This window comes from Schistocerca cancellata, chromosome 9 (genome assembly GCF_023864275.1).
Source record: "Schistocerca cancellata isolate TAMUIC-IGC-003103 chromosome 9, iqSchCanc2.1, whole genome shotgun sequence".
NCBI classification, from domain to species: Eukaryota; Metazoa; Arthropoda; class Insecta; order Orthoptera; family Acrididae; genus Schistocerca; species Schistocerca cancellata.
The window spans coordinates 9447225-9472889 of record NC_064634.1 but is presented as its reverse complement, the minus strand read 5'-3'; the positions used below and the strand labels follow the sequence as shown (position 1 = coordinate 9472889).

Sequence of the window (25665 nt, the reverse complement as noted above, 5' to 3'; positions counted from 1 at the left end):
CACTTAGAAGGTGCAACAGGTCTACCAAAGAGACTGCTTACACCACGCTTGTCCGCCCTATTCTGGAGTACTGCTGTGCGGTGAGGGATGCGCGTCGGGTGGGACTGACGGATGACATTGAAAAAGTACAAAGAAGGGCAGCTCGTTTTGTACTATCGCTAAATAGGGGAGATAGTGTCACAGACATCATACGTGAATTGGAGTGGCAATCATTAAAACAGAGGAGTTTTTCGTTGCGACGGGATCTTCTTATGAAATTTCAATCACCAGTTTTCTCCTCCGATTGCGAAAACATTCTGTTGGCACCGAAGTACATAGGAAGAAATGACCATCACGATAAAACAAATCAGGGCTCGCACAGAAAAATTTAAGTGATCGTTTTTCCCGTGTGCCGTTCGAGAGTAGAACGGTAGAGAGACAGCTTGAAGGTGGTTCGTTGAACCCTCTGCCAGGCACTTTATTGTGAATAGCAGAGTAATCGCGTGGATGTAGATGTTTGGGCGGCCTTCCCATCGTCGCACGAGGCCTAAATGTTGGCTGGTCACACGCGGCTCTGCGGACGTCCAGTTACAGCCTCGAGTTGAGTAGCTTGTTGTTATTCTTTTGATATCGTGTGACGGCGGGGGGTATCGCAGGATTAGTAAGTAATTGATTCAGTATTTCTGTTATTGTAGGCCCATGGTGCGCGTGTAATGAAAGCCTTTGGGCAAAGTGAGCACTGAGTTTCTTGTTTTCTTTAAAAAATTAAGGGTTTAATTTTCATTATCATTTTAATTGTATTTTAGTGACCCGTTAGTTTATATAAATACGTTATTTATGTGGAACAGGCTTGTGGCCAGTCAGTGAAGTAGTACTGTTGCTTCGTTTTTGATGTGGGCGGCCTCTGGGCAGATTGGCCGTATCTTGTCTCTATGACAGCAGAATAACCAGTGGAGATGTATGCATTTTGATGTGTTTTATTGAATGTTTGTTCAACTTATATTCGAGTCCTATTGTGAGATTAGCCACAGTTGTCATCTAGTTGCGGGGAACGGCAAAAGACGCATCGAGTTGGGCCACCCTTCCATGTGTATTCCTTAAATTAATCCCGATCTTTATTGTTGGTACCAAGTTCGTCTTCAGCAGATGCCAGAGATCATCACGACTTCATCATCACGACTTTATCATCACGACTTCATCATCACGACTTCATCATCACGTCTTCATCATCACGTCTTCATCATCACGTCTTCATCATCATGTCTTCATCATCACGTCTTCATCATCGCGACTCCATCATCACGACTTCATCATCATGACTTCATCATCATGACTTCATCATCATGACTTCATCATCATGACTTCATCATCATGACTTCATCATCAGGAGTTCATCATCAGGAGTTCATTTCATCATCAGGAGTTCATTTCATCATCATGAGTTCATCATGAGGAGTTCATCATGAGTTCATCATGAGGAGTTCATCATGAGGAGTTCATCATAAGGAGTTCATCATAAGGAGTTCATCATAAGGAGTTCATCATCAGCTACGCAGTCCGAGATTCGCGCTCGGCAGCAGTCTGAGGAGAGCACCTAGCAGACTAGTGTCAGCTCACTCCAGAGGGCTGTTTATTTCTGGAAGTGACTGTCTTGTTTTGGGACTTGGCTCGCAGCCTGGACGGAGTCATACATGTGTCTAATATCAACTGTATGCTATGACTATATGTATGTTCCAATAAACAAGTGTTCAATTACACTGTACTAATTAATTTGTGTAGTGGTGTTCGGGACTCATTCATAACTGAGGTGACTGCCCACGTGCAGTAGCGCAGTCGGTTTTTCAAAGTACCTACTCGGTGAAAGTGAAAGTTGGGCTCTGGGTAAGTTGGAAGTGAATCGATTGGAACCAGCTGATATCTACACAAGCTACAAAATGACAAGCACGAGGTGGATCGAAAGAAAAACCAACACTGAGCTCTTAGCGGATTGCAGCGAAAAGGGAAAATTATTGAAAGAAATGGAAAAGAGAGTTGGGTTCGGTTGTTTGGGGGAGAAGACCAAACAGGAACCATCCCGGCATTTGCCTGGAGCGATTTAGGGAAATCACGGAAAACCTAAATCAGGATGGCCGGACGCGGGATTGAACCGTCGTCCTCCCGAATGCGAGTCCAGTGTGCTAGCCACTGCGCCACCTCGCTCGGTAATGGAAGAGAGAAAAATAGTATTTATTGGATATGTCACCGGAAATCACACCTTCATCATTAACATTCTTGACAATAAAGTGCTGTCGATCTCAAGAAATTCCGATGTCTCTCTGGAAAACCAACTGGTTTCGACCTCCCAAGAACTCCTGGGTAATCCTAGACGGAATTAGTGCCAGCCATGGCAAAAGTGCGGACTCACTGTACACTGTCCAGTCTCATTAATGTGACCACCTGTCAGAAGCCTGAATAACCAGCGTCAGCGGGTTTCTGGAAGGCAGTGGCAGGGTTGCGTAGCCACCGCAGCCGCAGGGCCGTGACCGGCGGCGGTAGGTTTCTCGCGTGAGGATCTTACGGCGCGAACAGACCGACCGTGGTGGTCCCACACATTCTCGACTGAGTTTATATCCAGGGAGTTGAGGGTGGCCAGCGGAGTGCAGTAAACTCATGCTGGTGCCCTTCGAACCAGGCACGTGCACAGCGAGCTGTGTGGTTCTTTGCACTGAACTGCCAGTTCAAGTGGTTCAAATGGCTCTGAGCACTACGGGACTTAACATCTGAGGTCATTAGTCCCCTAGAACTTAGAACTACTTAAACCTAACTAACCTAAGGACATCACACACATCCATGCCCGAGGCAGGATTCGAACCTGCGACCGTAGCAGCCGTGTCGTTCCGGACTGAAGCGCCTAGAATCGCTCGACCACAGAGGCCGGCGTACTGCTAGTAAATGCTATCCTTCGGAGGGGCTGACATGGTCCTAAGGATAGATGCATACACGTGTTCATCCGTTATGCCTTTCAGAAAGATGAGATGTTCTCCGGCTTGCACCCCTCCGACGATTGTTGCAGCGCGTATGATTATAGACGGTTCACTCCGTACACGCCAAAGCTCATCTGTCCGATGGAGTATAAAACGTGGTTCATCTGAAAGGCCACCTAGCGCTACTCAGTCGACGTCCAACTGCCGTAATGGCGAGCAATCCCTTGTCGTTGGTGGACAGCGGTCGGCCTGTATGCGTGAACCAGGCGCCTGCAGGGGACGCCCACACGCAATAATGGTCGCTCAGGAGACACTGTTGGCAGCCCCTCGGTGAGCAGCTGCTCGTCCCTACGTATCTCGGCAGCCGTCGCTGACGCATGTCGCCTGTAGCTCGTGCTGCATCACAACCACCTCGGCAGCTATATTGCGTAGCGCCTTTTCGCCATTCACGGCGGCACGCGAACGGCTTACAAACTTCGGAAATTCTTCCATCCTTGGGCCAACAGCCAATCATCATGCACATTTGACATCAGATAAACCGAGCCGTTTCTGCATTACGACACGGACTACAATCTTTTCCGCGTTCCCCTCTCCACCACCCCCCTCCCCACAGACCCTTTATACCCTCTAAATCTACATCTACATTTATACTCCGCAAGCCACCCAACGGTGTGTGGCGGAGGGCACTTTACGTGCCACTGTCATTACCTCCCTTTCCTGTTCCAGTCGCGTACGGTTCGCGGGAAGAACGACTGCCGGAAAGCCTCCGTGCGAGCTCGAATCTCTCTAATTTTACATTCGTGATCTCCTCGGGAGGTATAAGTAGGGGCAAGCAGTATATTCGATACATCATCCAGAAATGCACCCTCTCGAAACCTGGACAGCAAGCTACACCGCGATGCAGAGCGCCTCTCCTGCAGAGTCTGCCACTTGAGTTCGCTAAACATCTCCGTAACGCTATCACGGTTACCAAATAACCCTGTGACGAAACGGACCGCTCTTCTTTGGATCTTCTCTGTCTCCTCCGTCAACCCGGCCTGGTACGGATCCCACACTGATGAGCAATACTCAAGTATAGGCCGAACGAGTGTTTTGTAAGCCACCTCCTTCGTTTCTGGACTACAGTTTCCAAGAAGTCTCCCAATGAATGTCAACCTGGTACCCGCCTTACCAACAATTAATTTTATATGATCATTCCACCTCAAATCGTTCCGTACGCATACTCCCAGATATTTTACACAAGTAACTGCTACCACTGTTTGTTCCGCTATCATATAATCATACAATAAAGGATCCTTCTTTCTATGTATTCGCAATACATTACATTTGTCTATGTTAAGGGTCAGTTGCCACTCCCTGCACCAAGTGCCTATCCGTTGCAGATCTTCCTGCATTTCGCTGCAATTTTCTAATGCTGCAACTTCTCTGTATACTACAGCATCATCCGCGAAAAGTCGCATGGAATTTCCGACACTATCTATTAGGCCATTTATATATATCGTGAAAAGCCGGCCGCGGTGGTCTAGCGGTTCGGTGCTTCAGTCCGGAACCGCGGGACTGTTACGGTCGCAGGTTCGAATCCTGCCTCGGGCATGGGTGTGTGTGATGTCCTTACGTTAGTTAGGTTTAAGTAGTTCTAAGTTCTAGGGGACTTATGACCTAAGATGTTGAGTCCCATAGTGCTCAGAGCCATTTGAACCATTTTTTGTGAAAAGCAATGGTCCCATAACACTCCCCTGTGGCACGCCAGAGGTTATTTTAACGTCTGTAGACGTCTCTCCATTGAGAACAACATGCTGTATTCTGTTTGCTTTTGTTGATGTTCATCCTATAACCTTCTTTCAAGACACCATCCATTCCATTGAACTGTTCTTCCAAGTCCTTTGCTGTCTGTGACAGAATTACTGCTTCCCTTTCATGTTCCTCGACTTTTATAACTGCCACCTGGTTTCTGTACAAATTGTAAATAGCCTTTCGCTCCCTGTATTTTACCCCTGCCACCTTCAGAATTTGAAAGAGAGTATTCCAGTCAACATCGTCAAAAGCTTTCTCTAAGTCTACAAATGCTAGAAACGTAGGTTTGCCTTTCCTTAATCTAGCCACGCTATCAATGAATAAACGGACTATAATCTCCAAAGTTGGTGTTACTGTAGTTTTCAACCCTCTCTGTTGCCAGGCTGGGCCATGCAGTTCAGTTTCATACGGGATATTGACAGGGCTTTTGTAGCAGTACCGCTACACCGTGTACCGTGTCAGTGCAGGGGCGCGGCGCGGCGCGGCTACTCACGTGCCCGTTGTCGTCCAGCTGGTTGTTGGTGAGCTTGAGCTTGTCGAAGCTGACCACCTGCTTCATCCACTGCGCGCCGGACGCGGGGCTGTCCGGGTGGACGTGGATCCTGGGGGGCGACACAGGGTCCGCCTTGCCCGCCACCACCCAGCTGGAGCTGCCAACACACAGCCCACTGTACTGAGGATCACTACCACTCCTGTGAGCCCGTAGGTTGCAACTCAAATAGTGGCAACACTGCTGTGGAGACACAACGCGATGGAATCTACTATTGTCGCTGATAGCACACGTTGTTGACATACCTACCTTACCTCCGAGCAAAAGGACACGCCCGTCCCACGTCACCGGCGTACGCGCAATCGAGAGAAACACAGTCACTTGCGAGCGAGTGATCTAACGTAATGGCGTCACTATGTTTTCGAAACAGGAACAACGGAGTTGGATCACGATTGAATGTGGTCCTACAGTACGACAGTGTCATCAAAGTCTTCAAGACGCATGCGGGGAATGGGCATTGCCGTACAGAACAGTGGCACGTTGGGTAAAAGCCTTCATCGAAGGGCCGGCCGCTGCGGTCGAGCGGTTCTAGGCGCTTCAGTCCGGAACGGCGCTGCTGCTACAGTCGCAGGTTCGAATCCTGCCTAGGGCATGGATGTGTGTGATGTCCTTGGGTTAGCTAGATTTAAGTAGTCCAAAGTCTGGCCGACGGCCTTGCCGCCGTGGTAACACCAGTTCCCGTCAGATCACCGAAGTGAAGCGCTGTCGGGCTGGGCTAGCACTTTGATGGGTGACCATCCGGTCTGGCGAGCGCTGTTCGCAAGCGGGGTGCACTCAGCCCTTGTGAGGCAAACTGAGGAGAGCTGCTCGACTGAGAAGCAGCGGCTCCGGTCACGAAAACTGACAACGGCCGGGAGAGCGGTGTGCTGCCACGTGCCCCTCCATATCCGCATCCAGTGACGCCTATGGTCTGAGGACGACACGGCGGCCGGTCGGTAGCGTTCGACCTTCATGTCCCGTTCGGGTGGAATTTAGTTTAGTTTTTAGTCCTAAGTCTAGGGGACTGACGACCTCAGATGTTAAGTCCCGTAGTGCTTAGAACCACTTGAACCTTCAACGAAGGTCCGCTAACTGTGGCGGACGTCAATCGGGCAGGTCGTCCTAGCGTCTCTGAAGAAGTAGTGCATGCTATTGTCGCTTTAGTGGACAGTGATCCACGCCATACGATTCGTCAGCTCGCCCACAAAACCGGATTAGCACATACGACTGTCCTTCGCATCCTGAAGGAAGTCCGCAGCTCGTGGTCGTGCGGTAGCGTTCTCGCTTCCCGCGCCCGGGTTCCCGGGTTCGATTCCCGGCGGGGTCAGGGATTTTCTCTGCCTCGTGATGACTGGGTGTTGTGTGATGTCCTTAGGTTAGTTAGGTTTAAGTAGTTCTAAGTTCTAGGGGACTGATGACCGTAGATGTTAAGTCCCATAGTGCTCAGAGCCATTCGAACCTGAAGGAACGCCTGGGTTTGCGAAAAATTGCATCACGGTGTGTTCCGCATAACTTGGAAATGCAGAAATGGATGCGTTACGACGCTGCTCAGACTCACTTGGAAAGCTATGTGCGCGAAGGAGAGGCTTTCGTACGCCGTATCGTAACACTGGATGACACATGGGCCACATCGCACGAGCCAGAACTAAAACGCCAGTCCAACGAATGGCGTCATTATGGGTCGCCGCGAAAGTCGAAAGTGCGTCAGAGCCCCAGTATGGTGAAAGTTATGGTGATTCTCGTGTACGACTGTGACGGTGTTATCCTAACGCATTACGTTCCTCCAAGGCAGACCATCAATGCTCAGTATTACTGTTAGTTTTTGGAGCATCACCTGCGAGCAGCTTTGTGAAAGAAGCGGCGACACTTTCTGCGCAACCCACCCATCATTTTGCACGACAATGCGCGGGCGCATACAGCGCAAGCTGTGGCTGCTCTGTTCGGCCGATGGGACTGGGAAGTACTGTACCATCCACCATACTCCCCGGACTTAAGTTCTTGTGACTTTGATTTCATTCCGAAGATGAAGGAACCACTTCGCGGCATTCGCTTCAGAACTGTTCCAGAGATTCGGCAGGCAGTAGACCGCTCCATTCGCACCATCAGCAGAACAGGCTCTGCTAACGGTATACTACGCCATCTACATCGCTGGCAACGGGTTCTACACAACGCTGGTGACTACTTTGAAGGACAGTAACTGGTGCAAACATGTAACTCTTTTGTATCGGTTGTGAATAAATAGTTGTCACTATTTAAGTTACAACCCTCGTATTTAGCAATATTACGATGCGGCTACGGACGTTCTTGACAAATGTTTAATGCGTCATTACACAGAAACACCGAGCGAGTTTATACACGAAAACCGCCAGGTACAGCAGTTTAATTCATACACTTGTAATCCAACATGGCGTCTGCTCTGTTTGCTTCTGTCAGCTAAGCAGTGCATAGGACAGAAGAGGTCATGCAAACGTCACTGTGTCGTCATGTGCATTATGCTGGACAAATTAATCCATACGGCACTAATGTCAAAGCTTCTGTTGAAAACACATTTATCGTCTTCGCCAGATCGCAGCCAAATTATCACCTATCAATATAATCTAGACAGATCACTCTGTAAATACAACTTTTGTTTCACCAAGTACCTACCTGCCATAAAACATTCGTTGGCTCCACCAACTCACACCCAGAGAAGCACATTGCAGTCTCACGGAGGGGTATACTACACATCATCGTACCACCACGGACTTCATTACTCAATGCAATTAACACAGGGCGTTCGGAAATTTCCGTTATAAGCTTCTAGGACTTGTAGAGAGGAGCGAGTACATAATATTTTCTACAGGAACTCATCTCTGGAAACGTACTGTTTCCTGCGCTACAGTCGTTTGAAAACGTGTCTGCTACGTCGGTGTGCACAGGGTAATCACGGCAGGTGGTACTTATGTCGTATCATCTGACGGCTTTCCTACCTCTCTCACCTGGCTCGAGTCTCATTCATGTGACTGTGAGTGTTAAAGCAATACGGTTGAGTACACGTATGCAGAATACTTCGACATGATCCATCTACATGGCGAAGATCACGGTAATGGAAGAAATGCTTGTCGCATTCATCAAGATCGTTATCCACAACGTCCGACTTCATCGGAGATCCTTTTCGCCGCAGTTACGCAACGGCTTCGAGAAATGGTGTACCTTCACCGTCAGGAGACGTGAGTGCGGTGCTCTAAGGAAACGGCGCAAACTCGAATTGGAATTGTTTGTGAAAACTAATTAACTTTCCTTTCTCTTTCTTTGGTTATAAATGAGTGGAACTAATGTACTGGGTCACGAATTACACTACTGGCCATTAAAATTGCTACACCACGAAGATGACGTGCTACAGACGCGAAATTTATCCGACAGGAAGAAGGTGCTGTGATATGCAAATTATTAGCTTTTCAGAGCATTCACACAAGGTTGGCGCCGGTGGCGACACCTACAACGTGCTGACATGAGGAAAGTTTCAAACCGGTTTCTCATACACAAACAGCAGTCGACCGGCGTTGCCTGGTGAAATGTTGTTGTGATGCCTCGTGTAAGGAGGAGAAATGCCTACCATCACGTTTCCGACTTTGATAAACGCATTGTAGCCTATCGCGATTGCGGTTTATCGTATCGCGACATTGCTGCTCGCGTTGGTCGAGATCCAATGACTGTTAGCAGAATGTGGAATCGGTGGGTTCAGGAGGGTAATGCGGAACGCCGTGCTGCGTCCCAACGGCCTCGTATCACTAGCAGTCGAGATGACAGGCATCTTATCCGCATGGCTGTAACGGATCGTGCAGCCACGTCTCAATCCCTGAGTCAACAGATGGGGACGTTTGCACGAACAGTTTGACGACGTTTGGAGCAGCATGGACTATCAGCTCGGAGACCAGGGCTGCGATTACCCTTGACTCTGCATCACAGACAGGAGCGCCTGCGATGGTGTACTCGCTAACGAACCTGGGTGCACGAATGGCAAAACGTCATTTTTTCGGATGAATCCAGCTTCTGTTTACAGCATCATGATGGTCGCATCCGTGTTTGGCGACATCACGGTGAACGCACATTCGAAGCGTGTATTCGTCATCGCCATACTGGTGTATCACCCGGCGTGACGGTATGGGGTGCCATTGGATACACTTCTCGGTCACCTCTTGTTCGCATTGACGGCACTCTGGACAGTGGGCGTTACACTTCAGATGTGTTACGACCCGTGGCGCTACCCTTCATTCGATCCCTGCGAAACCCTACATTTCAGCAGGATAATGCACGACCGCGTGTTGCAGGTCCTGCACGGGCCTTTCTGGATACATAAAATGTTCGACTGCTGCCGTGGCCAGGACATTCTCCAGATCTCTCACCAATTGAAAACGTCTGGTAAATGGTGGCCGAGCAACTGGCTCGTCACAGTACGCCAGTCTCTACTCTTGATGAACTGTGGTATCGCGTTGAAGCTGCATGGGCAGCTGTAACTGTAAACGCCATCCAAGCTCTGTTTGACTCAATGCCCAGGCGTATCAAGGCTGTTATTACGGACAGAGGTGGTTCTTCTGGGTACTGATTTCTCAGGGTCTATGCACCAAAATTGTGTGAAAGTGCAATCACATGTCAGTTCTAGTATAATATATACAGGGTTATTACAAATGATTGAAGCGATTTCACAGCTCTACAATAACTTTATTGTTTGAGATATTTTCACAATGCTTTGCACACACATACAAAAACTCAAAAAGTTTTTTTTAGGCATTCACAAATGTTCGATATGTACCCTTTTAGTGATTCGGCAGACATCAAGCCGATAATCAAGTTCCTCCCACACTCGGCGCAGCATGGCCCCATAAATGAGTTCGAAAGCATCGTTGATGCGAGCTCGCAGTTCTGGCACGTTTCTTGATAGAGGAGGTTTAAACACTGAATCTTTCACATAACCCCACAGAAAGAAATCGCATGGGGTTAAGTCGGGAGAGCGTGGAGGCCATGACATGAATTGCTGATCATGATCTCCACCACGACCGATCCATCGGTTTTCCAATCTCCTGTTTAAGAAATGCCGAACATCATGATGGAAGTGCGGTGGAGCACCATCCTGTTGAAAGATGAAGTCGGCGCTGTCGGTCTCCAGTTGTGGCATGAGCCACGCGTGAAACTTGCCCGCACGCGTTCAACCGTTTCTTCGCTCACTGCAGGCCGACCCGTTGATTTCCCCTTACAGAGGCATCCAGAAGCTTTAAACTGCGCATACCATCGCCGAATGGAGTTAACAGTTGGTGGGTCATTGTTGAACTTCGTCCTGAAGTGTCGTTGCACTGTTATGACTGTCTGATGTGAGTGCATTTCAAGCACGACATACGCTTTCTCGGCTCCTGTCGCGATTTTGTCTCACTACGCTCTCGAGCGCTCTGGCGGCAGAAACCTGAATTGCGGCTTCAGCCGAACAAAACTTTATGAGTTTTTCTACGTATCTGTAGTGTGTCGTGACCATATGTCAATGAATGGAGCTGCAGTGAATTTATGAAATCGCTTTCAGTCATTTGTAATAGCCCTGTATATGTCCAATGAATACCCGTTTATCACCTGCATTTCTTGTTGGTGTAGCAATTTTAATGGTCAGTAGTGTACAAATTAATTGTAAAAGTGGTCGCGTTACGAACATGTTTTCAGATGGTTGTGGCACGGAAACGATGCGTTTCCGGACATGGGTTCCTATTCAAAATATTATGTACTCACTACTACTACACTACTACAAGTCCTAGAAGTTTGTAACGGGAATTCCCGAGCACCCTGTGTAGCACTGAATCAGCATTGAAACAAATATTGCCAGTCTTCTGTTTTACCTGCAGAAACACAATGTATCCAGTGCTATCACTTTCGAGGAGCAGAGAGAGTAGACGTCATACTGGATTACAACTTCCCAAAGTTTAGGTGCCGTGTCTAAACTTGCTTACTACGAAAATATGCCGTTCCTATGCCATGGCACGTTACTTAAAAAAAAAAAACCGGTAAGTTTTCGGTAGGCTACCATTTTTGGAGAATCATGTATCGTAATTTATCTTTAATATTAGGAAACAGAGCCGGATCGTCTGCATGTGGCGTAGTATGCAATTTGTTATTAGACTGGAGTTGAATTATGATACTGTGTCCGCTGTCTTAAAATTGCTCTGACTTACATGTTAAATAGAAGTGGTAATGAGGAACAGCCGCGTCGTACCCCACAAGTTATTGTCTAGATTCAGGAAATTCTACATCACGTACGTTGATTGACTACATACTGTGTGTTAATTGATATCAGACGCCATATTTTTATCTATGAAAACTCCAACTGCTCTGTGCTCCAAACTAGATTCATTTCCACGTCTCGGCGAAAATAGATCTGAAGTCGTAATAAATGCATTCGATGTTTTAATTGCGTTATTTCTGTGTCCACCGGAAAAATGTAAATTTTTCTTGTGCGCTGAAACGTACTTTGCATTTCGCGACTACATCCTCGAGAGGAATTTAATATGGACTCAAAATTTTCTCCGCGTTGGATTTACTTCATAAACTTTTATTTTCTGTGCTGACGTGGGTCTTCAGCACTCCTCCAACACACCCCGGTAGAGACAGCGAGCTCACCTGTGGAAGGCGTATCGGTAGCGTTTGTCGTCGACCGGCACGAAGTCCATCATGAGCATGTAGTCGGCGGAGGGGTCCAGCCCGAACAGCCGCACCTGGAACGTCGGGAACATCCGCCTGCAACACACACACACACACGCACACGCACATAAACAACTTGCTACGGTTTGGCCGTCTCTCATTCTCCTTCGTTTATGCAAACGACGGCATTTCTATTAGTCCACGGTCTTGTACTTGCTTAGTGTGGACGCAGTGATAAGGCATACAAAATTTTAAAGTTCTGAGGAGAAATAAAAACAAAAACTTTTTCATGTGAGAAAGATGGCATAGGTTTCCCGGTAACGCTCCACCAAGACTTTGACGCTTGTTATGTTCAGAGACGGTGTTTAAACAGCCATTACTTTGAGAGGTGGCATGAGACCCCTCTCATATTTCTATCTTACAATTCTCCTCTCTAATTGCATGGGGTGGAAAGTTGCTATTCCTTCACACGTGGACTTCCCACGCAGCATCTCTCGTCACCTGGGTGGTCCAGTGACAGGCGGGCTCAGCTGACTTTGAAAGGGTAAGCCAACGGGTGTGAGAGAGTTGAGTGAATGCTTTCCAGACGCCGACATTGTCAAGAGGCACGCCCGCAGGAGCCTGAAGTAGCGGCTGGGCTAGAGGTTCCGTTACTTCGCAGAAACTTAGCGAAAACACTTTCTGGCGGGCTACCAGCGAGGCGTGGGAATGACTTGTGTACCCAGGCAGTTGTGGCGGGCAAATTCCCGCGCTTTCTGCAAAATCGTAACTGTGATTGGCTTACTCAGGGCATAGCTCCGTGACGTAGCAAAATCGGCGCAGAAATTGGCGCCAAGAATCTCCATTGGTGGAATGGTAGTGTTCCGGCAATGGAGTGGAATTTTCCGCCAGTTTTCGAGTTGCTGATTGGAATGGTTAACCACAGCCACTGTCGTGAGGGCGGGAATGTTCTGTGTTCGGTTTTGTACGGGTGCTCTTGTGGGTAGTCGGCTCTCGCCTTTCGGTCGAGGACGTCGAAGCAACCAGCCATCGCCTCCGGTACGCCAGATCGTGTTCTGGCAGTTAAGAAGACAGTTTGGTAAGGTATGTCCGCAGCACCGGCAGACAGGGATTTTCCTAGGTGACAATCAGAGCTCAGCAGAGTGCGCCTGTTCGTCTTTTTCTAACTTTGTTCTGTCTTGGGTAGCAGCAATTAATGTTGGGTTGGCTATGTGTTTTCTCTAAGTTTTGAGTTGCAAGGAATTGGCTGCACATACCACTTCGTCATAATCCTCACAATCTAGTTTAGGGACAACTTCACATTCACAGCGTTTGTTTGAGTATCCAATTTGAGCCAATTTGATATATTGTAAATGTTTCATGCGTTTTTGTTTATTATTTTGTGTTTAGTCTTAATAAATCATATTGTTATTTTGGACAGAACTTTCATTCTGTTAATCGGTAGAGCAACCCCATCATTCCTCACTATGTTAATGAAACCTTCGTTTATTTAACTTATTTATCAAATTAAATTATTGCAGGTGCCAAACTTTCTTCTACTCCACTGGCAGGGTTGATTAGAGTCAGTTCGCGTATTTTTTTTAATCCTTGTGCAACAGCAAAAGTCGGAGTTAGAATAGGGGGGGGGGGGGCCTTAGAGCATCATTTACATATGAAGATTCTAGAAGAATTTAGTGTTAAATACACTGCTAGCCTAGCCCCGGCACCTCGCAACTTTCTGAGGACAGGGGGGGGGGGGGGGGGGGGGAATGAAGTGTTTGGTGTACGAGCGACAGGAAGACACTCCAGATGAGCGGACTGCTCCTTTCGGTGAAGCTGCAGAGATTACTGGTGGAATATCTTGTTGTTTTGAGCGTGTTAGACAATCATTAGCGCGCAGGTCCCAGTTGCACATTAAATGTCGTGTGACTAGGGCCTCCCGTCGGGTAGACCGTTCGCCGGGTGCAGGTCTTTCGATTTGACGCCACTTCGGCGACTTGCGCGTCGATGGGGATGAAATGATGGTGATCATGACAACACAACACCCAGTCCCTGAGCGGAGAAAATCGCCGACCCAGCCGGGAATCGAATCCGGGCTCTTAGGATTGACATTCTGTCACGCTGACCACTCAGCTATCGGCGGCGGACAGTTGTACATTAATCTAAGCGTACAGTTTCAGCAACGTCTCTGAAACAGTATTCATCACATTGAAGTTTAACCGCCTCTCTGAACACCACTAAAAATTTTGACAAGTGCCGAAGCACAAAATTTTTGATGCATTTCACTTGAAACTGGATAAAGGTATTGAATCATAGTGAATTTTATAAAGAAACAGATTTTAGCAATCAACGGCGACGATGACGTCTTTCGAAAAAGACTGTTGAGACTTGTCGGTACAATGCAGAATCATGTGGACTCTTTGAACGTTAAAGCTAGTGAGCCTGGCTCGCAGGCACGTATCGAAAGTCTTGCCTTCGAGACAGAAAGTACTTCTAATACTCAAATTCCGGTAGCAGATAGAGAAGAAATTCGATAATCAAGCTTCCTTAGCGAAAAGTTCATCTGAAAAGAATGAGCACGGATTCAAGATGAACCACTACAGAGAAACATAAGTTGCAAATATGAGATGCAGATAAACAGGTCGATACTTCCTACATTTTCGAAACCTGTTATCAATCATTAGCCAAGATACTATAATACAGAGTATCTTCACAGACACGTGACTGGTTGGATTGTTTTTTGAGTAACATAAAACAGTGCATTACAACGGATCGCGAATGTTCAGCAGAAACAACAGTAACATCATTATATGTTTGTTTGCATGGCCATCTTCCGCAGCAGCTGATAAAATCAGTTATTATTGCTTTCCCGTCTTGAGCTTGCTGCTATTCTCTTTAATTAAATAGCAGTAAGCTGTAAGCTCAAGACGGAAAACCAATAATAACTGAAAAATAACATAGATTATGTCCCAAGCAAAACTAATAGGATGTCTACTACTCCCAAAATATAAATGATTTATCAGAAAGTATCAGCAACATTACCAAACTGTTTCCCGACAATGATGTTGTCCATACAAAAGTATTGTTGTTGCAGGATGGTAAGGAATTCCATAAATTGTTGGACTAAATCTCCACTCTGTTTAATTAAAGATGGCTCCCGTTAAATGTGGATAATGCCCAAAACGAACAGAAAGCCCGACAGCACCCGACTACGATTTTAGAGGTGAACTTCTGGAGTTCGTCACATCGTTTCAATGGCTCAGAGACTGTAGTAAGAAGCGATATGAAGATGGACGAACGCCAAAAATCAGTAGCTGGCAATGCGATCAGGAGACTGAGATTTGTTGGGAGTGACTATTCGAAATGATCTCAAATGGAATGATCAGATTACACAAGTAACGGGTAAGGCGAACTCTAGATTGCGGTTTACTGGTAGAATCCTGAAGCGATGCAGCTTACAATACGTTAGTTCGTCCAGTCTTGGAGTATTGTTCGTCTGTATGGGACCCTTACCAGTTGGGTCTGATTCTAGAGATTGAGAAAGTCCAAAGAAGAGCGGAAAGACTCGTGACTGGTACATTTAGCCATCGCGAGAGCGTTACAGATCTCATAGAAAGTTTGAATTGGGACACACTTGCAGATAGACGGCGCGCCAAACAGAAGGGGCTGCTCACTAAATTCCGAAATCCGATCTTCACCGACGATCTAGAGCATATATTATTACCACCAACTTTCAAATCGCGCAACGATCACCATTCAAAGATAAGGGAAATTAGAGCTCGTACTGAGGCGTTCAGACAGTCGTCTTTCCCTCGCGCGATCCGCGAGTGGAATAGAGAGGGGGGGGCGAATATGATTTTGGCGCGAATTGTACCCTCCGCCACACACCGATTGGTGGCTAGCGGAGTATGTATGTAGATATGTAGACGTAGAATCCGGCCGGGAATTGAACCCGGGCCCGCAGCATGGGAGGCACGCACGTTACCACTTTTTTTTTTCTTCTTTTAGCGTTTTGTTCGTTGTATTTGCTCGTGGCGGACGTCACATGACATCCGTTGAAGTTCGTTTGTTGGTCCATTGACTCGGTTTCTTCATTACAGAGACCAGCCAGCTCTCTGACCAAAGACCCTGTGCTACCGCGCCGGCGTCACTCAGCTAAGCTGGTGGACACATCGATAGTATTTCCGATATATCTAGCGCCGATAATGATACATTTTTAAATATCGATATTGTCGGATTAGGAGATATTTTTAAAAGTATCAATTGTCCTATTGCATACTGAAGGTTTGGTCATCCGAGGAAAGAGTAAGAAGTCACTGGGCTCCATATTAGGAAATACGAATATGAGACAAAATCTGATAGCCCAAAGAAGCGGCATACGTGACTGTGCCCTGTGCAGAATGAGGTGGGGCACTGACGACATGAATCAAACAAAAAAAAAAAATGCCTTTGACAGTTTCCCTTGACGCTTCTTGTTGCTGGTCTTCAATACCCTGTCACGACTATTAAGCTGCTGTGTCGATTTTGCAGTTACTACCTTGATTTAGATAACATCATCGTGGTCACAAAAAAGAAAAACTAAGCATCCTCTTGCCCGAAAGTGGTTGAGTTTTCGCCATTTTCGGCTTTGTGAATCTATACGTTTTCGCCACTTGCTTCGACCTTTTATCTCGGGGTTACAGTGAGACAGACAGCAGTGCTTCATGGTGATTGGGTGGCTCAGGAAGTCATTTGGACTGGCTCGAAACAGCTGCAACATCATCCCGGCTGCACTGGCACTCGACGAACCCTGTGGGCGCCGGCCCTTTGTCCTGAACAAAACTCCGTACAAAATATTGAAAGTCTATTCTTGAGCGATTTTCAGTTTTCCCGTTATTCCCTCGACTGTGTGATATGCCGGTCTTCGGGCGCCGGACCTCCACTTCCCTTGCACTCCCCATTTCTCCACAAAAAGATATTCTGCTACTTCGTTCCTGGTCGTTCTAACTTATCTCACCGCACTGAAAATGTCTAGGCGCTACAGTCTGGAACCGCGCCACCGCTACGGTCGCAGGTTCGAATCCTGCCTCGGGCATTATGTGTGTGATGTCCTTAGCATAGTTAGGTTTAAGTAGTTCTAAGTTCTAGGGGACTGATGACCTCAGATTTAAGTCCCATGTGCTCAGAGCCATTTTTTTTTTTTAATATCTGTGCCACCTAACCAGACTGATGCGATGATGCACTGTCACCGTATACTTGCATAAACTTACAGTGCTGCTGCGTTCTTCCCCTTCCGATACACCAAGCGAAATACAGCACGACTTAATCAACGGGCTGTCCATTTTTGGTTTACCTCCTGTAGCGGCGTGCTACGGTGCTGTTAGGCGGGAATTTCAGCGAGTATGAAAACCGCAGACATGTACGTACAAACAGACAGAATATGTAATTCTTCATGCTTTCCCGGCGATCTGTTGACATCTTGGATATTCGGGAATCCAGCCGGATGTTCGCGTCGTTCTCGCACGATATTTCAACAGCGTGCCTCGCTGTCTTCTTCAGGTGCTACCTGAGACTGGTCCTTGGGTCGATCGAGTCCTACGCACACTGAGTTATACCTACAAGCCAGCAGTTGCCACCATCCGGCACAGAAGAATGGAGTGCTCAAAACACTGGTCCACAGAGCACAAACTCTGTCAGATCCTGATAGTCTGGCCACAGAAATAGAACACTTACAATCACTGTTCAGCAGGAATGGGTACTCCTCTAGAGATATCCAGAAGGCACTTCAACCTGTTAACCGGCCAAAGGATCAAAAAGAAGAACCAGAAGAGGCAAAGAAGATGGCATACCTGCCATATGCCGGACCTATCTCTGCCAAGATCAGCAGGATTCTGCAGAAGTATGACATCAAGAGCATATTTTGCCAACCCACCAAAATTGGGGCTGTGCTGCGGAATGTAAAAGATGACCTGGGGCTACGCAAGCCAGGTATTTACAACATACCATGCCAGTGTGGGATGTCATACATTGGCCAGACCACCAGAACTGCGAACATGAGGTGTAAAGAACAACAGAGACGTACCAGACTCAGGCAGGCAACTAAATCAGCCATAGCAGAGCATTGTCTGGAACTTGGTCATTCAATGGATTACAATGACACCAAGATTGTGACACAGACCTCAAGATTTTGGGACAGTGTCATTAAAGAAGCCATTGAGATTAAGGTCAGAGACAATGTAATCAACCGTGACTCGGGATACCAAATCAGCACTGCCTGGAATCGAGCGCTTGAGCTCGTGAAAACTCAACGCAGGACACCACGGGATTCTACAAGAAGTAGAAGTGGAGACCGAGAGAACAGCCCTGAGACAAGGTGTCTGACATTGGAGACCAGATCTGACACACCCCAGATCATGAACTCGACTTCAGAAGACGGCCAGGCCGGGCGCGGACGGCGGAGGGAACACCGGCGACCAGAGAGGGACAATGTAGCCGCGTCTGGCGGGCGCGGACCTCAAGACGGAACACACGACGCGGCGCGGACCGATTAGGGAGCGCCCAGCACGAAACAGAAGTGGAAATCACAGTAACAGTCAGGAGATAGAGTACCCAACATCTCAGACCGGGTCTGACACACCTCAGACGATAACCACATCCGTTGAGGACGGCCAGAACGGGCGCCGACGGCAGTCGGAACATCTGCGACTGGAGGGGTCCGTTGAAGGCGAGTCTGGCGGGCGCGGACCACAGATGGAACACTCGACCCGGCGCGGACCGATTAAGGAAGGCCCAGCTCCTCTCAGGCATAAATACTGGACTCGATCCACCCAAGGACCAGTGCTATCTAGGGCATAACCACCTATGGTAAACTAACGTACGCAAACAGCGACAAACGTCGGTAAGCCCCTGCATATCAGCAACACTGACTGGCAACTACCAGCTGCTATCACAGCAGACCAACAGGCCACAGCAGGGACACCGACGAGCTCGCCCACAGACGCACGAACAATCTGCCAACACTCCCTCACATCCGGTATATGACCTATCGGACACAAGACCGATAACAAACCTAACTGTTGCAGGTTGCAGGACGCTGAAGGAGGACTCTGTACCAGCACCCAGCGCCAGCCGCCGAGCAGCACAAACGCACAACGTCAAGGTATCGACATGCACGATACCCACTACTAACAAAGGCTATCCTTGCACAACCTATCGCAGGCAGCAAGACAACCGCTACTGCTCTTGCCGCCCGACCTAACTTTCGCAGAGGTTTTTTTCCCTTGGCTCTTGCCTTGGCACTGTTTTTCCTCTGCCCTTCAAACCGCTACCCTTCGTCAGATTTCGACCAATCTATCTGCACATGAGCGCGTATTAATGGTTAATCCTAACCAGACGTACGCAAACATCGCACTACGCACATCCTACGACACCTCTCTTTAGTGAATACTAACCCTTATGCAGAGATGGCAGTAGACCTTTTGTGTTGGCCATCATGCCGGTGTGGGCGTGGAGGGGCTCCACCTCTTTTTTTTAAAAAAAAAAAATAACCAAGGACCAGTCTCAGACCGAGCGAGGTGGCGCAGTGGTTAGCACACTGGACTCGCATTCGGGAGGACGACGGTTCAATCCCGCGTCCGGCCATCCTGATTTAGGTTTTCCGTGATTTCCCTAAATCACTCCAGGCAAATGCCGGGATGGTTCCTTTGAAAGGGCACGGCCGACTTCCTTCCCCATCCTTCCCTAATCCTACGAGACCGATAACCTTGCTGTTTGGTCTCTTCCCCCAAACAACCAACCAGTCTCAGGTAGCACCTAAAGAAGACAGCGAGGCACGCTGTTGAAATATCGTGCGAGAACGACGCGAACATCCGGCTGGATTCCCGAATATCCAAGATGTCAGACAAAATATGGTTTTCCAAGGATCTCGAGCGTACTGCCGGACAGAGCCGTCGAAGGTCCAGGACATTGTCGGCGAATAACCGTCACATCGTTGTCAGGCGGTGCTGACGGAAAGATGTGTCTGCTGTGTGCTGGCAACGTCTTGGCCTTCCGGTTCAGAGCTCGGGCTTCGCCTCGCCGCGCCGCTGCGGCCCTGAGGAGGGGGAGTAGGAGGGTGTCCGTCTGCTTCCGCCGGCCGTGCCTGTCTCATCGCGCGTCCTCATGTCGCGTTCTGCTTTAATGGAAGTTCGTATTGGCTCCCACGCCTCACGCTCCTCAATTGGAAGCCCATGTCCTCGTTGGTTAAATTATAAAATTCGAATGGCTCTGAGCACTATGGGACGTAACATCTGAGGTCATCAGTCCCCCAGAACTTAGAACTACTTAAACCTAACTAACCTAAGGACATCACACACATCCATGCCCGTGGCAGGATTCGAACCTGTGACCGTAGCAGCCTCCGGAATGGCTCTGAGCACTATGTGACGTAACATATGAGGTCATCAGTCCCCTAACTAACCTAAGGACATCACACACATCCATGCCCGTGGCAGGATTCGAACCTGTGACCGTAGCAGCCTCCGGAATGGCTCTGAGCACTATGGGACGTAACATCTGACGTCTTCAGTCCCCTAGAACTTAGAACTACTTAAACCTAACTAACCTAACGACATCAAACGCATCCATGCCCGAGGCAGGATTCGAACCTGCGACCGTAGCAGCCTCGTCGTTCCGGACTGAAGCGCCTGGAACCGCTCGGCCACAGCGGCCGGCAGTTAAATTATCAGTCATGTCTATCAGAAAATTATTACGTGGTTCTCTGCAAATGGACTCTCACTAAATTTTGAGAAAACACAGTTTATAGAATTCTGTGTAGTAAATGGCGTAACACCATTGATATATATATAGACTATGAAAAGAAGTCTGTTTCTAAGGCAGAACACTCAAACTTTCTGGGTGTGTGCACTGATGAGAAATTGAATTTGAAGAAACACGTCGATGATCTTCTGAAACGGTTACGTTCAGCTACTTATGCTATTAGGGTTAATGCAAATTTCGGTGATAAACATATGAGTAAATTTACCTACTATGCCTGTTTTCATTCACTGCTTTCATATGGCATCATATTTTGGGGTAATTAGTCATTGTTGAAAATTAGGTGGGCTGATAAGGTAAGGAATGAGGAGGTTCTACGCAGAATCGGAGAGGAAAGGAATATGTGGAAAACACTGATAAGGAGAAGGGACAGGATGATAGGACATCTGCCAAGACATGAGGGAATTACTTCCATGGTACTAGAGGGAGCTGTAGAGGGCAAAAACTGTAGAGGAAGACAGAGATTGGAATACGTCAAGGAAATAATTGAGGACGTAGGTTGCAAGTGCTACTCTGAGATGAAGAGGTTAGCACAGGAAAGGAATTCGTGGCGGGCCGCATCAAACCAGTCAGTAGACTGATGACCAAAAAAAATAGTCATTAAGGGAGAAAGTATTCGCTGCACGTAAGTGTGTAATCAGAATAACAGCTGGAGGCCACCCGAGACCACCTTGCGGACATTTACTTAAGGAACGCGGGATATTCACAGTCCCTTCGCAATACATAAATTCACTTATGAAATCTATCATTGATAACTCATTCCAATTCATAAATAATCGCGAAGTGCATAGTTACAACACTAGAAGAAGGGATGATCTTCACTTTTCTGGTTTAAAGCTCACTTTGTCCAGAAAGGGGTGAATTATGCTGCCACAAAATTGTTTGGTCATTGGCCAAATAGTATTAAAACTCTGACAGATAGCCAACCAACATTTAAAAGAAAAGTAATAGAATTTTTGAATGACAACACCTTCTACTCAATAGGTGAATTCTTAGATATGAAGTAGTAACTGTAAAAAAAAAATATATAAATAAAAAAAATTATTGTGTTTAACGAAAACTTATGCTAAAGTGACACGTTCCACATCATTACGTAACGTCGCATTCATGATGCTAAGGGAATGTGCTGAGGTCATCGGTCCCTAGAGTTACACACTAGTTAAACTAACTTATGCTAAGAACAACACACTCACCCATGCTCGAGGGAGGACTCGAACCTCCGGCGGGAGGGGCCGCGCAATCCGTGACATGGTGCCTCTAACCGCGCGGCTGACAGTTTACATACCTGTGCGTTTGAATACGCATCCCTATACCAGTTTCCTTGGCGCTTCAGTGTATGAGGAACAGCAGAGGCCCATGACACTCGGCGAACGCTACGTATCACTTCTGCTACACTTCATTTCTTTCAGTCAGTTGCTGTTAACTGTGATGTTTCGGGCAAGAATCCACGAATCCAGTAGCACAACTAATACGAGGGCAGTTCAATAAGTAATGCAACACATTTTTTTTCTGAAACAGGGGTTGTTTTATTCAGCATTGAAATACACCAGCTTATTCCCCAATCTTTTAGTTACACAACACTATTTTTCAACGTAATCTCCATTCAATGCTACGGCCTTACGCCACCTTGAAATGAGGGCCTGTATGCCTGCACGGTACCATTCCACTGGTCGATGTCGGAGCCAACGTCGTACTGCATCAATAACTTCTTCATCATCCGCGTAGTGCCTCCCACGGATTGCGTTCTTCATTGGGCCAAACATATGGAAATCCGACGGTGCGAGATCGGGGCTGTAGGGTGCATGAGGAAGAACAGTCCACTGAAGTTTTGTGAGCTCCTCTCGGGTGCGAAGACTTGTGTGAGGTCTTGCGTTGTCACGAAGAAGGAGATGTTCGTTCAGATTTTTGTGCCTACGAACACGCTGAAGTCGTTTCTTCAATTTCTGAAGAGTAGCACAATACACTTCAGAGTTGATCGTTTGACCATGGGGAAGGACATCGAACAGAATAACCCCTTCAGCGTCCCAGAAGACTGTAACCATGACTTTACCGGCTGAGGGTATGGCTTTAAACTTTTTCTTGGTAGGGGAGTGGGTGTGGCGCCACTCCATTGATTGCCGTTTTGTTTCAGGTTCGAAGTGATGAACCCATGTTTCATCGCCTGTAACAATCTTTGACAAGAAATTGTCACCCTCAGCCACATGACGAGCAAGCAATTCCACACAGATGGTTCTCCTTTGCTCTTTATGGTGTTCGGTTAGACAACGAGGGACCCAGCGGGAACAAACCTTTGAATATCCCAACTGGTGAACAATTGTGACAGCACTACCAACAGAGATGTCAAGTTGAGCACTGAGTTGTTTGATGGTGATCCGTCGATCATCTCGAACGAGTGTGTTCGCACGCTCCGCCATTGCAGGAGTCACAGCTGTGCACGGCCGGCCCGCACGCGGGAGATCAGACAGTCTTGCTTGACCTTGCGGCGATGATGACACACGCTTTGCCCAACGACTCACCGTGCTTTTGACCACTGCCAGATCACCGTAGACATTCTGCAAGCGCCTATGAATATCTGAGATGCCCTGGTTTTCCGCCAAAAGAAACTCGATCACTGCCCGTTGTTTGCAACGCACATTCATTACAGACGCCATTTTAACAGCTCCGTACACCGCTGCCACCTGTCGGAAGTCAATGAAACTATACGAGACGAAGCGGGACTGTTTGAAAATATTCCACAAGAAATTTCCGGTTTTTTCAACCAAAATTGGCCGAGAAAAAAAATGTGTTCCATTACTTATTGAACTGCCCTCGTACATTCTAAAGGCACAAAATTTGATTAGAAGTCGCCTGTGAAGAACGGGGTCAAAAGCTGGAAAGCTAGAAATACAGTATCAATTTCAGATCATCTAGGAGGAAAACGTTAGCGGATGAATGATTAGAAAATGAGTCGGTAGAGTTCTACACTACTTGCCATTAATATTGCTACACCACGAAAATGACGTGATACAGACGCGAAATTTAACCGACAGGAAGAAGATGGTGTGATATGCAAATGATTAGCTTTTCAGAGCATCCACACAAGGTTGGCGCCGGTTGCGACACCTACAGCGTGCTGGCATGAGGAAAGTTTCCAACGGATTTCTCATACACAGTTGACCGGCTTTGCCTGGTGGAACGTTGTTGTCATGCCTCGTGTAAGGAGGAGAAATGCATAGCATCACGTTTCCTACTTTGATAAAGGTCGGATTGTGGCCTATCGCGATTGCGGTTTATCGTATCGCGACATTGCTGCTCGCGTTGGTCGAGATCCAATGACTGTTACCAGAATATGGAATCGATGGGTTCAGGAGGGTAATACGGAACGCCGTGCTGGATCCCAACGGCCTCGTAGAGGCATCTTATCCGCATGGCTGTGACGGATCGTGCAGCCACGTCTCGATCCCCGAGTCAACAGATGGGGACGTTTGCAAGACAACAACCATCTGCACGAACATTTCGACGACGTTTGTAGCAGCACGAACCATGAGCTCGGAGACCATGGCTGCGGTTGCCCTTGACACTGCATCAGAGACAGGAGCGCCTGCGATGGTGTAGTGAACGACGAACCTGGGTCCACGAATAGCAAAACGTCATTTTTTCGGATTAATCCAGGTTGTGTTTACAGCATCACGATGGTCGCATCCGTGTTTGGCGACATCGCGGTGAACGCACATTGGAAGTGTGTATTCGTCATCGCCATACTGGCGTATGAGTCAGCGTGATGGTGTGGGGTGCCATCGGTTACACGTCTCGGTCACCTCTTGTTCGCATGGACGGCACTTTGAACAGTGGACGTTACATTTCAGATGTGTTACGAACCGTGGCTCTACCCTTCATTCGATCCCTGCGAAACCCTACATTTCAGCAGGATAATTCACGACCGCATGTTGCAGGTCCTGTACGGGCCTCTCTGGATACAGAAAATGTTCGACTGCTGCCCTGGCCAGGACATTCTCCAGCTCTCTCCGCAACTGAAAACGTCTGGTCAATGGTGGCCGAGCAACTGGCTCGTCACAGTACGCCAATCAATACTCTTGATGAACTGTGCTATCGTGTTGAAGCTGCATGGGCAGCTGTACCTGTACAAGCCATCCACGCTCTGTTTGACTCAATGCCCAGGCGTATCAAGGCCGTTATTACGGCCCGAGGTGCTTGTTCTGGGTACTTATTTCTCAGGATCTATGCACCCAAACTGCGCGAAAATGTAATCACATGTGAGTTCTAGTATAATATATTTGTCCAATGAATAACCGTTTATCATCTGCATTTCTTCTTGGTGTAGCAGTTTTAATGGCCAGTAGTGTATGAGGATGGACTTCAGAAGCTGCTGACGCTGCACAGTAAGTGCGTTAATATGTATGAAAATTATGCTGGAAGTAGATTAAGGACAAGGCTCTCATGTAAAAATAGAGTTGTGGTGTTTTTTAATTTTTATTTCGTTTTAGAACGGCGAAGACGCGCCTCGTACAAGACTGACGTCGCGAGATACCTGTTTTGCTGATATGGTTCAGACTCTCTATTTCGCTGACGTCTGTCGTTAAAAGGACCACTGCCTGCCGGCTGGCTCGGCGCGTTACTGCTCTGCTGGAGGGACGGCGCGGGACGGGGAGGTGGCGTCTGGAGCAGGCGGGGCCGTCCGTGCCCGTCTGGGCTTCCAGCGCCGGCGTCGAGTGACGGCCAGCAGCGGCGGCAGCTGCGGGCTGTAAACACGCTGTGCGCGACCGCCCGGCCACCCACAGCGGCCGCTGCCGCTGCAGCAGCCCTGGAGAGCCCATGTACAGGGAGAGAGAGAGAGAGAGGGATTGGTCATGGGTGACATCGCAACTGACTGCCTGGGCGGCAGCCATGTCATTTCTTTCCCACGGGTCTCCCCAGACTCGTATGTTCCCAGTGCTTTCTGGAGTTTGTAACGGTACTTGAATTACGTAACCA

General features: G+C 47.9%; 1 protein-coding gene across 1 annotated transcript in view; it reads right to left on the bottom strand.

Annotated features, from left to right (window-relative positions):
* LOC126100691 (T-box transcription factor TBX1-like) overlaps positions 1-25665 on the bottom strand; it is a 196820-nt gene that overhangs the window by 73437 nt on the left and 97718 nt on the right. Inside the window, exons 3-4 of the mRNA XM_049911307.1 lie at positions 11902-12018; positions 5230-5386 (exon numbers count right to left, since the gene is read on the bottom strand). Of these exons, the coding sequence (XP_049767264.1) occupies positions 5230-5386; positions 11902-12018 (274 nt within the window). The remainder of the gene's footprint in view (positions 1-5229; positions 5387-11901; positions 12019-25665) is intronic.